The 13,378-nt window shown below is 41.7% G+C and overlaps 1 protein-coding gene across 1 annotated transcript in view; it reads right to left on the reverse strand.

Moving 5' to 3' along the window:
• Nucleotides 1–5,041: 5,041 nt before the first annotated feature.
• The window catches only part of LOC143289030 (coiled-coil domain-containing protein 39-like), a 44,287-nt gene continuing 35,950 nt past the window's right edge, over nt 5,042–13,378 (reverse strand). Inside the window, exons 21-23 of the mRNA XM_076597815.1 lie at nt 11,778–11,894; nt 6,306–6,450; nt 5,042–5,482 (exon numbers count right to left, since the gene is read on the reverse strand). Coding sequence (XP_076453930.1) covers nt 5,427–5,482; nt 6,306–6,450; nt 11,778–11,894 — 318 coding nt within the window. The 3' untranslated portion in view covers nt 5,042–5,426. The remainder of the gene's footprint in view (nt 5,483–6,305; nt 6,451–11,777; nt 11,895–13,378) is intronic.

Raw genomic sequence — 13,378 nt, forward strand, 5'->3', positions numbered from 1 at the left:
CAGAGGTACAACCGCTTCAAAGATGGCTGCACATCAGTGGAGAGTGAAGCATGTTCTGGTAGGCCTTCAACATCCCGATGTGGGGATGTAGATAGGGGTGGGGTGTAGATAGGAGTGTGAGTGAAGTGGGGGTGGGGGGGCATGTATGTATGTATGACATGTACACATGCACAAGCACTTTCATTTATTTGCCACACACACTCACAACTTTCCTAATATTCTTTCTGAACCCCGTGTACTTGGTAAGAAAAGACTTGCTCCAATCTATTCTGATGTTCTCTCTGTTCTCTCTTTCACTCATACTCAGGGTTTACATTTGTCTCTGTCTCTCTCTGTTCTCTCTTTCACCCATACTGAGGGTTTACATGAGTCTCTATCTCCCTCTGTTCTCTCACTCATACTCAGGGTTTACACATGTCTCTGTCTCTCTCTATTCTCTCTTTCACTCATGCTGAGGGTTTACATATGTCTCTATCTCTCTGTGTTCTCTCTTTCACCCATACTGAGGGTTTACATGAGTCTCTATCTCCCTCTGTTCTCTCACTCATACTCAGGGTTTACATGAGTCTCTTTCTGTTCTCTCTTTCACTCATACTGAGGGTTTACACATGATTCTGTCTCTCTCTGTTCTCTCTTTCATGCATACTGAGGGTTTACATTTGTCTCTGTCTCTCTCTGTTCTCTCTTTCACCCATACTGAGGGTTTACATGAGTCTCTAACTCCCTCTGTTCTCTCACTCATACTCAGGGTTTACACATGTCTCTGTCTCTCTGTTCTCTCTTTCACTCATGCTGAGGGTTTACATTTGTCTCTGTCTCTCTGTGTCTCTTTCACCCATACTGAGGGTTTACATGAGTCTCTAACTCCCTCTGTTCTCTCACTCATACTCAGGGTTTACACATGTCTCTGTCTCTCTCTGTTCTCTCTTTCACTCATGCTGAGGGTTTACATATGTCTCTATCTCTCTGTGTTCTCTCTTTCACTCATACTGATGGTTTACCTATGTCTCTATCTCCCTCCGTTCTCTCACTCATACTGAGGGTTTACACATGTCTCTGTCTCTCTCTGTTCTCACTTTCACTCATACTGAGGGTTTACATATGTCTCTGTCTCTCTCTGTTCTCTCTTTCACTCATACTGAGGGTTTACATGTGTCTCTGTCTCTCTCTGTTCTCTCACTCATACTCAGGGTTTACACATGTCTCTGTCTCACTCTGTTCTCTCTTTCACTCATACTCAGGGTTTACATGTGTCTCTCTGTACTCACTCATGCTGAGAGTTTACATATGTCTCTGTCTCTCTCTGTTCTCTCTTTCACTCATACTGAGGGTTTACATATGTCTCTGTCTCTCTCCGGTCTCTCTTTCACTCATACCGAGGGTTTACATATGTCTCTGTCTCTCTCTGTTCTCTCTTTCACTCATACTCCAGGTTTACATATGTCTTTTCCCCATCTGCCCTCCCCCCCCCCTTTTTTTTGTGTTTCTATTATCACTTATAGTAGAAAGATGTAAAATTGAGAACTACTACTGCTCCTACACATATACAATGCATGATACTCAGGCCTGCTTTGCAGTGTTCTCTTTATTCAGATACATCAAAACCAAGAGAGGGGGAGATAATAGGGTGAAAAAGAATGAGAGAGAGAAGGTTTGAAAGGGGAAAAATCAAATACACACACACAAAAAAGGTGTATTCTCATACATTCCAGCAGATTAGTGGATTGTAATCTGCACATGGCACTGGGGGAATAAAGAGAACACAACAAAGAAAGAGCAGTGCAGAAACAGAGAGAGACGGACACCATGTGAATAAGACACAAGCACAGAAACAGCAGTGCAGAAACAGAAACAGACAGAGACGGACACCATGTGAATAAGACACAAGCACAGAAACAGCAGTGCAGAAACAGAGAGACAGAGACGGACACCATGTGAATAAGACACAAGCACAGAAACAGCAGTGCAGAAACAGAGAGACAGAGACGGACACCATGTGAATAAGACACAAGCACAGAAACAGCAGTGCAGAAACAGAGAGACGGACACCATGTGAATAAGACACAAGCACAGAAACAGCAGTGCAGAAACAGAGAGACGGACACCATGTGAATAAGACACAAGCACAGAAACAGAAGTGCAGAAACAGAGAGACGGACACCATGTGAATAAGACACAAGCACAGAAACAGCAGTGCAGAAACAGAGAGAGACAGACAGACACCATGTGAATAAGACACAAGCACAGAAACAGCAGTGCAGAAACAGAGAGAGACAGACAGACACCATGTGAATAAGACACAAGCACAGAAACAGCAGTGCAGAAACAGAGAGAGACAGACAGACACCATGTGAATAAGACACAAGCACAGAAACAGCAGTGCAGAAACAGACAGAGACGGACACCATGTGAATAAGACACAAGCACAGAAACAGCAGTGCAGAAACAGACAGAGACGGACACCATGTGAATAAGACACAAGCACAGAAACAGTAGTGCAGAAACAGAGAGAGAGAGAGACGGACACCATGTGAATAAGACACAAGCACAGAAACAGCAGTGCAGAAACAGAGACAGAGAGAGACGGACACCATGTGAATAAGACACAAGCACAGAAACAGCAGTGCAGAAACAGACAGAGACGGACACCATGTGAATAAGACACAAGCACAGAAACAGAAGTGCAGAAACAGAGAGAGAGAGACAGACACCATGTGAATAAGACACAAGCACAGAAACAGCAGTGCAGAAACAGAGACAGAGAGAGACGGACACCATGTGAATAAGACACAAGCACAGAAACAGCAGTGCAGAAACAGAGACAGAGAGAGACGGACACCATGTGAATAAGACACAAGCACAGAAACAGCAGTGCAGAAACAGACAGAGACGGACACCATGTGAATAAGACACAAGCACAGAAACAGTAGTGCAGAAACAGAGAGAGAGAGAGACGGACACCATGTGAATAAGACACAAGCACAGAAACAGCAGTGCAGAAACAGAGACAGAGAGAGACGGACACCATGTGAATAAGACACAAGCACAGAAACAGCAGTGCAGAAACAGACAGAGACGGACACCATGTGAATAAGACACTAGCACAGAAACAGCAGTGCAGAAACAGAGAGAGACGGACACCATGTGAATAAGACACAAGCACAGAAACAGCAGTGCAGAAACAGACAGAGACGGACACCATGTGAATAAGACATAAGCACAGAAACAGAAGTGCAGAAACAGAGAGAGAGAGAGAGAGAGAGAGAGAGAGAGAGACGGACACCATGTGAATAAGACACAAGCACAGAAACAGCAGTGCAGAAACAGAGAGAGACGGACACCATGTGAATAAGACACAAGCACAGAAACAGCAGTGCAGAAACAGAGACAGAGACAGACACCATGTGAATAAGACACAAGCACAGAAACAGCAGTGCAGAAACAGAGGGAGAGAGAGACGGACACCATGTGAATAAGACACAAGCACAGAAACAGCAGTGCAGAAACAGAGAGAGACAGACAGACACCATGTGAATAAGACACAAGCACAGAAACAGCAGTGCAGAAACAGAAGAGACGGACACCATGAGAAGATAAGCACAGAAACAGAAGTGCAGAAACAGAGAGAGAGAGAGAGAGAGACGGACACCATGTGAATAAGACACAAGCACAGAAACAGCAGTGCAGAAACAGAGAGACAGAGACGGAAACCATGTGAATAAGACACAAGCACAGAAACAGCAGTGCAGAAACAGAGAGAGACAGACACCATGTGAATAAGACACAAGCACAGAAACAGAAGTGCAGAAACAGAGAGAGACAGACACCATGTGAATAAGTCACAAGCCGCACAGAAACAGCAGAGCAGAAACAGAGAGACAGAGACAGACACCATGTGAATAAGACACAAGCACAGAAACAGCAGTGCAGAAACAGAGAGAGACAGACACCATGTAAATAAGACACAAACACGGACTTCAGAGATTCTGATATTTTATTTGTGAAGAACTTTGATTTTATGTTGACAGACTTTTATTTATTGGGAGTGTTTTTGTTTTTTGCACCGACAACATTCTAAGAATCTGACTACATTTAATTAAGTGAATTAAATACAATAAAACTACATCCTTTAGGAGGAAATAGAATTTAAAAAAAGAAAAGAAAAAAAAAGGCATCAGAAAGTGTTGGATCAGCCTTTCTGATATATCACAGTAGTGGAATGTTTCGAGTCATTCAAAAATGTATTAGGAATGAATGGACTGAACGGACTGGAAAACAAAAGGAAAAAAAAAAGGCAATGTATCATCCATTAAGTATATACAAATTTACAATAAGCAATCATAAAGAAACCTTGACAGACATGTTTTACTTAAAAAAACAAACAAACACACATATTAAGCACAACCCTGACCCTTACCACAAAATCAATATCAACATCATAACAATACTTATTAAAGGATTTCACCTCACATCATTTATGAATGAAATAAATAATACCTAATTTTGCAAATCACAAATGTCTGCAGGGACATAATCACTTTCACCACACCATAACAACATTTATGGAATGCGTACACTTAGAAATAAATACATAATAAAATGCAGAACATAATAATGGTTGTAAGGTGAACCAAAAGGAATATCAGAACAACAAAATCATTTTATATCCCCAAAAGGAATTTCAGAACAACAGAATGGTTCTGTTCACAGAAGACACATCTTATCCCCTTACATGTCCTTACCATGAAAACATGTTATTTTCATCATCTCCTAAAACTTACATTACTTGTCCTTACCATGAAAACATGTTATTTTCATCATCTCCTAAAACTTACAGTACTTGTCCTTACCATGATGACATGTTATTTGCATCATCAGATCTAAAAACTATGTAAGAATGATAAAAAAAAAATCACCAAATCACAAACACAATCCATTGACAAATACAATTCTTTAATCAAATAATTTTTTCTATTTTGATAAAGAAAACAAAGCAAAACAACAACACCCCCCCCCCACCCACCCCAAAAAAAACCCCCAAACAAACACAGAAACACTGCATGATTCCAAGTGATATTCAAATGTACCAAATACAGGATGTCTTAAAGTCGAACAGTAAGTCTTCCACAACTCAAGAAGCCCCACATCTGTTCCAGTGTTTCACACCTTTACTTCACATTGAACAAGGAATGTTTCACATCTTAACTACATGGTGAACAAGGAATAAGTACCATCAGAGTACACCATTTTCTTCTTTTTTGTATCATTTAGCATCTTTTCACTACTGTGTCTAAGATAAAGATGGAGGGTTGAAACAGAAGTACTTATTCCTTCAAATAAGAGGAAGGCGCATAACTCAAAGTCTTGAGAAGAGAAATGGTATGAGTTAAGTGCCCTTGTCTTGGTTTGACTGGGAGCAACCATGATCAGCGTCTGGTGCTCCCTCTTAGACTTCCTGTAGAAGAGGCTGGTGATGCCGGCACTGTGACATGACATACAGCATGTTGATAACAATGACATACAGCATGTTGATAACAATGACATACAGCATGTTGATAACAATGACATACACCATGTTGATCAACAATGACATACACCATGTTGATAACAATGACATACTATAAGATATTGATACCACTACCATTGGACTGTGAACATGACATACAGCATGTTGATAACAATGACATACAGCATGTTGATAACAATGACATTCAGCATGTTGATAACACTACTATAAGATATTGATACCACTACCACTGGACTGTGAACATGACATACAGCATGTTGATATTGATACCACTACTATAAGATACTGATACCAGTACCACTGGACTGTGAACATGACATACAGCATGTTGATACCCATGACATACAGCATACTGATACCACTCCTACAGCATTTTGATACCACTACTACAGCATACTGGTACCACTCCTACAGCATTTTGATACCACTACTACAGTTTACTGATACCACTACTACAACATACTGATACCACTGCTACAACATATTGATACCACTACTACAACATGCTCTTCTTCTTTGTTCATGGGCTGCGACTCCCACATTCGCTTGTATGACCACAAGTGGGTTTTAACGTGTATGATTGTTTTTACCCCACCATGTAGGCAGCCATACACCGTTTACAGGGGTCAGCAACATATTGATACCACTACTATAAGATATTGATACCACTACTACTAGGACTGTGAACATGACATACGACATATTGACACCACTACTACAAGGACTGTGAAAACAGGAGCTGCAGGCCACAAAGGCAAAGAAAGAAATGTGTACTTACGGTCTGCTCCGACCTGGACAGGGGAGGCCATCCCGCGGGCGGAGGCAGAACTCTTGACGCTGGAGGCGGGACTGCTGCGGGAAGAAGACAGGCTGCTGCGAGCACTGCCGGGGATCCCTGTGGCCACCAGGGGCGGCAGGCTGGCCTGCACACACCAACACAGCTTCAGTGTCCTCCTCTTTCTAGCATTTTCTCTTTTTCTTCCTGTTCACTTACATTACATTTCTCTTCAAATTGCATTTAAAGGGAAGAAGAGACACTTGGACACACATACCGCACCAGGTGATTTTCTCTTCAATTACATTTAACCTTTCCCGTACGTCGTGGGTGTGAAATCACCCAGACAAGTGTTTTTGCTCTGTAACTCAAGTAATATTGAAGCCACTTCCACATAATTTCATGACTTTGTCCATAATATAGTTTACTACATATCCACTGAACATTATTTTCTTTTATACATAAACAAAGAAGTTATTAATCAATTAATGTCCCAGTACGTCGTGGGTGTGACGACACCCATACTCCCAAAGAATAAACCTTGCACGCCGTACGTCGTGGGTGTGGAGCCACCCATGCAAAGCTTGCGCGCCACGCGTTGTCGACGTGACGTCACTTGGGCTCGCTACAGAGAGAGATCAGAGTGACCTTGTCTTTTGTTGATCGTATCCCGGTTCAAGTCTGCGGTAAGTTTTACTCTAAAGTTGTAACTAATTTCAGAAAACAATATTTATTGCACTAGGTATCTTCAACAATATTGAATGAACTGTTTTTCTTGTAGAGAATGATCGGGAGCAACTGATTGATAGCTTTTTATCTAGATCTAGTTGGAATTAAAGTGCCTTTCTAAGAACTGGATATTTTTGTAAGTCTGAAATCAATTGATCTAAAATCTAGTTGATATAGAAATTTTATTCTTATCCTAATCTGTTCAAAGTAGAGAAAACCCGACTATGGCTAAAAAAAGAAAGATAGTTGATATAGAAATTTTATTCTTATCCTAATCTGTTCAAAGTAGAGAAAACCCGACTATGGCTAAAAAAAGAAAGAAAAAAAAATGCCAGCCAGCCAGCCAAAAAAACAAAACCAACAACAAAAACAACACACACACACACACACACACACACACACAAAACCAAACCAAAAAAAAACCGTTTTTTGTAAGTAACAAAACTCTCTTCTCACGGGCAAAACTTATTCACAATGCGCCTGGTCAAGCACTGGAGTAAATAGCCTACACGCACAAGTGGAAACTGCGCATGCAAGTCTGCTGAAGAAAAGTCAAATTTGCTTTACGGACAGGTGTGGGTTACTGTGCACCCACGACGTACGGCAAGGTCTTATTTCTTCAGTGAAACCATGGGTGCCTACACACCCACGACGTACAGCGAAGGGTTAGTTCGTACACAGAAACCATGGGTGCCTGCACACCCACGACGTACAGCGAAGGGTTAGTTCGTACACAGAAACCATGGGTGCCTGCACACCCACGACGTACAGCGAGGGGTCATTCCTTCTTAGAAACCATGGGTTTCTGCACACCCACGATGTACGGCGCGCAAAATTTTAGGCGACGTACGGGAAAGGTTAAAGGGAAGGAGAGACACTTGGACACCACACCGCACCAGGTGATTTTCTCTTCAAATTGCATTTAAAGGGAAGGAGAGACACTTGGACACCACACCGCACCAGGTGATTTTCTCTTCAAACTGCATTTAAAGGGAAGGAGAGACACTTGGACACGCACACACCGCACCAGGTGATTTTCTCTTCAAATTGCATTTAAAGGGAAGGAGAGACACTTGGATACACACACACACCGCACCAGGTGATTTTCTCTTCAAATTGCATTTAAAGGGAAGGAGAGACACTTGGACACGCACACACCGCACCAGGTGATTTTCTCTTCAAATTGCATTTAAAGGGAAGGAGAGACACTTGGATACACACACACACCGCACCAGGTGATTTTCTCTTCAAATTGCATTTAAAGGGAAGGAGAGACACTTGGATACACACACACACCGCACCAGGTGATTTTCTCTTCAAATTGCATTTAACTCACTCGGGACGACAAGTTTTCTCCCTTGCTTTTCCCCTCAGACGGCCCATTTGTAAGGGTTTGGAAAAAAATTACAAAAAATACAAAATACAGAGTAAGACAATGAAACTTTCAGAACTGGTTTATTATGTGTTGAGCTATTACATATAAAAAAAGTCAAATTTCTCATCTTATTTTTACAGTTTTGCCATATGTAGAAAATACTGCCAATTTTTCACCCCGAATCACCATACCCATGCTCACTTTCTGCATTAAATTCGCTTTCTTCTTCGTCATCATCCACCTTTTCAATGTCCGACCCTTCAGTTTGTAGCATTTCAAGTACTTTGGCAACCCTAAAACGTTGCCGATGCTGCCTTGTTCGCTTCACAACATTTTGAGAAGAGCCCGCTTTGCTAACAGGCTGGCACGCGAGCAGACGACCGGTCAGTGACTTTGTCAGCGTGTGTGCGAGACGGGCCACACATGGCAGGCTGACCAGTCATACCATTCGATTGTGGAGTGACCCAGAATAGCGCACTCTGCTTGGCTAATCAGAAAATCACGTGTACAGCGCATGATGGATTTTTATTTCTTGAAAATGCTATTCCATTCCGTCGTCTGAAACCGAATACATTTTATGTAGGAATGCTCATGCATTCCTTTGTCCGGAGAGAGTTAAAGGGAAGGAGAGACACTTGGACACACACACCGCACCAGGTGATTTTCTCTTCAAACTGCATTTAAAGGGAAGGAGAGAGACACTTGGACACCACACCGCACCAGGTGATTTTCTCTTCAAACTGCATTTAAAGGGAAGGAGAGACACTTGGACACACACACACCGCACCAGGTTATTTTCTCTTCAAACTGCATTTAAAGGGAAGGAGAGAGACACTTGAGCATCACACCGCACCAGGTGATTTTCTCTTCAAATTGCATTTAAAGGGAAGGAGATAGACACTTGGACACACACACCGCACCAGGTGATTTTCTCTTCAAATTGCAGTTAAAGGGAAAGAGAGAGACACTTGGACACCACACCGCACCAGGTGATTTTCTCTTCAAATTGCATTTAAAGGGAAGGAGAGACACTTGGACACACACACCGCACCAGGTGATTTTCTCTTCAAATTGCAGTTAAAGGGAAGGAGAGACACTTGGACACACACACACCGCACCAGGTGATTTTCTCTTCAAATTGCATTTAAAGGGAAGGAGAGAGACACTTGGACACCACACCGCACCAGGTGATTTTCTCTTCAAACTGCATTTAAAGGGAAGGAGAGAGACACTTGGACACCACACCGCACCAGGTGATTTTCTCTTCAAATTGCATTTAAAGGGAAGAAGAGAGACACTTGGACACACACACACCGCACCAGGTTATTTTCTCTTCAAACTGCATTTAAAGGGAAGGAGAGAGACACTTGAGCATCACACCGCACCAGGTGATTTTCTCTTCAAATTGCATTTAACTCACTCGGGACGACAAGTTTTCTCCCTTGCTTTTCCCCTCAGACGGCCCATTTGTAAGGGTTTGGAAAAAAATTACAAAAAATACAAAATACAGAGTAAGACAATGAAACTTTCAGAACTGGTTTATTATGTGTTGAGCTATTACATATGAAAAAAGTCAAATTTCTCATCTTATTTTTACAGTTTTGCCATATGTAGAAAATACTGCCAATTTTTCACCCCGAATCACCATACCCATGCTCACTTTCTGCATTAAATTCGCTTTCTTCTTCGTCATCATCCACCTCTTCAATGTCCGACCCTTCAGTTTGTAGCATTTCAAGTACTTTGGCAACCCTAAAATGTTGCCGATGCTGCCTTGTTCGCTTCACAACATTTTGAGAAGAGCCCACTTTGCTAACAGGCTGGCACGCGAGCAGACGACCGGTCAGTGACTTTGTCAGCGTGTGTGCGAGACGGGCCACACATGGCAGGCTGACCAGTCATACCATTCGATTGTGGAGTGACCCAGAATAGCGCACTCTGCTTGGCTAATCAGAAAATCACGTGTACAGCGCATGATGGATTTTTATTTCTTGAAAATGCTATTCCATTCCGTCGTCTGAAACCGAATACATTTTATGTAGGAATGCTCATGCATTCCTTTGTCCGGAGAGAGTTAAAGGGAAGGAGAGACACTTGGACACACACACCGCACCAGGTGATTTTCTCTTCAAATTGGATTTAAAGAGAAGGAGAGACATTAGGACACACACACCGCACCAGGTGATTTTCTCTTCAAACTGCATTTAAAGGGAAGGAGAGAGACACTTGGACACCACACCGCACCAGGTGATTTTCTCTTCAAATTGCATTTAAAGGGAAGGAGAGATACACTTGGACACACACACACCGCACCAGGTGATTTTCTCTTCAAATTACATTTAAAGGGAAGGAGAGAGACACTTGAGCATCACATAAAAAAAGGAAGATAATGAAGAGTCAGCATATGGTGTTGCAGAAGATGCACTTGTCACTAGCAAGTCTGTGGGTGTGACTGGCAGTGCAGTAAAAACAAACAAATCTTTCACATTTTACACAAATGCAGATGTACAATACTAAACCTTTCATTCACTGACCCAGAGCATGGAAACCCCTTAGTTCAAATTCAGGAGAGTGCATTTCTACACTGGACAGATATTTTTCACTGAGGTAATTGTAATTCCTTCAAGAAATGAGAGAAGTACATGCTGACAGCAGAAGGAGGGGTTACCTGAGAGAAATACATGTTGACAGGGGAAGGAAGGGTTAACTGAGAGAAGTACATGTTGACAGGGGAAGGAAGGGTTAACTGAGAAAAGTACATGTTGACAGGGGAAGGAGGGGTTACCTGAGATAAGTACATGTTGACAGGGGAAGGTGAGGTTACCTGAGAGAAGTACATGTTGACAGGGGAAAGAAGGGTTACCTGAGATAAGTACATGTTGACAGGGGAAAGAAGGAGTGGTTACCTGAGAGAAGTACATGTTGTTTACATGTTGTTTACCTGAGAGAAGTACATGTTGTTTACCTGAGAGAAATACCTGAGAGAAGTACATGTTGTTTACCTGAGAGAAATACCTGAGAGAAGTACATGTTGTTTACCTGAGAGAAGTACATGTTGTTTACCTGAGAGAAATACCTGAGAGAAGTACATGTTGTTTACCTGAGAGAAATACCCGAGAGAAGTACATGTTGTTTACCTGAGAGAAGTACATGAGAGAAGTACATGTTTACCTGAGAGAAGTACATGTTGTTTACTTGAAAGAAGTATCTGAGAATAGTACATGTTGTTTACTTGAGAGATGTTTACCGAAGAGAATTACATGATGTTTACCTGAGAGAAGTACATGTTGTTTACTTGAAAGAAGTATCTGAGAATAGTACATGTTGTTTACTTGAGAGATGTTTACCGAAGAGAATTACATGATGTTTACCTGAGAGAAGTACATGTTGACAGCTTCACTCATCTCTGGGTGCTGGCTGACAGCGTCCCCAACCTGCTTCATCACCGTCTTGTTGAACTCACGCAGTTGACGGATGTCAAAGTCACGCTGTCAGCAACAAGTCAGGTATGCACAATACAGAAAGTGATTGAACAGCTTGACACTACACACATCACAGTATTTTAATGATGACACAGAATGTGACTGAACAGCTAAGCAGTACACACATCACAGTATTTTGATGACACAGATTGTGACTGAACAGCTTGACACTACACACATCACAGTATTTTAATGATGACACAGAATGTGACTGAACAGCTAAGCAGTACACACATCACAGTATTTTGATGACACAGAATGTGACTGAACAGCTTAGCAGTACACACATCACAGTATTTTGATGACACAGAATGTGACTGAACAGCTAAGCAATACACACATCGCAGTATTTTAAGGATGACACAGAATGTGACTGAACAGCTTGACACTACACACATCACAGTATTTTAAGGATGACACAGAATGTGACTGAACAGCTAAGCAGTACACACATCACAGTATTTTGATGACACAGATTGTGACTGAACAGCTTAGGAGTACACACATCACAGTATTCTAATGACACAAAATGTGACTGAACAGCTGGACGCTACACACATCAAAGTATTTCAATTATGACACAGAATGTGACCTTAGGGCATTATAGTACACACAGCACAGTATTCTAATGACACAGTATATGACTGAACAGTCTGACACTGCACACATTACAGTATTTTAATGACATGGAATATGACTGAGCTGGACACTAAACACATCACAGTATTTTAATGACACAGAATGTGACTGAACAGCTTAGCAGTTCACACATCACAGTATTTTGATGACAGAATGTGACTGAACAGCTTAGCAGTTCACACATCGCAGTATTTTGATGACACAGAATGTGACTGAACAGCTTAGCAGTTCACACATCACAGTATTTTGATGACAGAATGTGACTGAACAGCTTAGCAGTTCACACATCACAGTATTTTGATGACACAGAATTTGACTGAACAGCTTAGCAGTACACACATCACAGTATTTTGATGACACAGAATGTGGCTGAACAGCTTAGCAGTACACACAGCACAGTATTTTGATGACAGAATGTGACTGAACAGCTTAGCAGTACACACATCACAGTATTTTGATGACACAGAATGTGACTGAACAGCTAAGCAGTACACACATCACAGTATTTTGATGACACAGAATGTGACTGAACAGCTTAGCAGTACACACATCACAGTATTTTGATGACATAGAATGTGACTGAACAGCTTAGCAGTACACACATCACAGTATTCTAATGACACAGAATGTGACTGAACAGCTGGACACTACACACGTCACAGTATTTTAATTATGACACAGAATGTGACCTGAGGGCATGATACTACACACATCACAGTATTCTAATGACACAGTATATGACAGAACAGTCTGACACTACACACATTACAGTATTTTAATGATATGGAATGTGACTGAGCTGGACACTAAACACATCGCAGTATTTTGATGACACAGAATGTGACTGAACA

Source organism: Babylonia areolata, chromosome 13, assembly GCF_041734735.1.
Source record: "Babylonia areolata isolate BAREFJ2019XMU chromosome 13, ASM4173473v1, whole genome shotgun sequence".
In the NCBI taxonomy this organism is placed as follows: domain Eukaryota; kingdom Metazoa; phylum Mollusca; class Gastropoda; order Neogastropoda; family Buccinidae; genus Babylonia; species Babylonia areolata.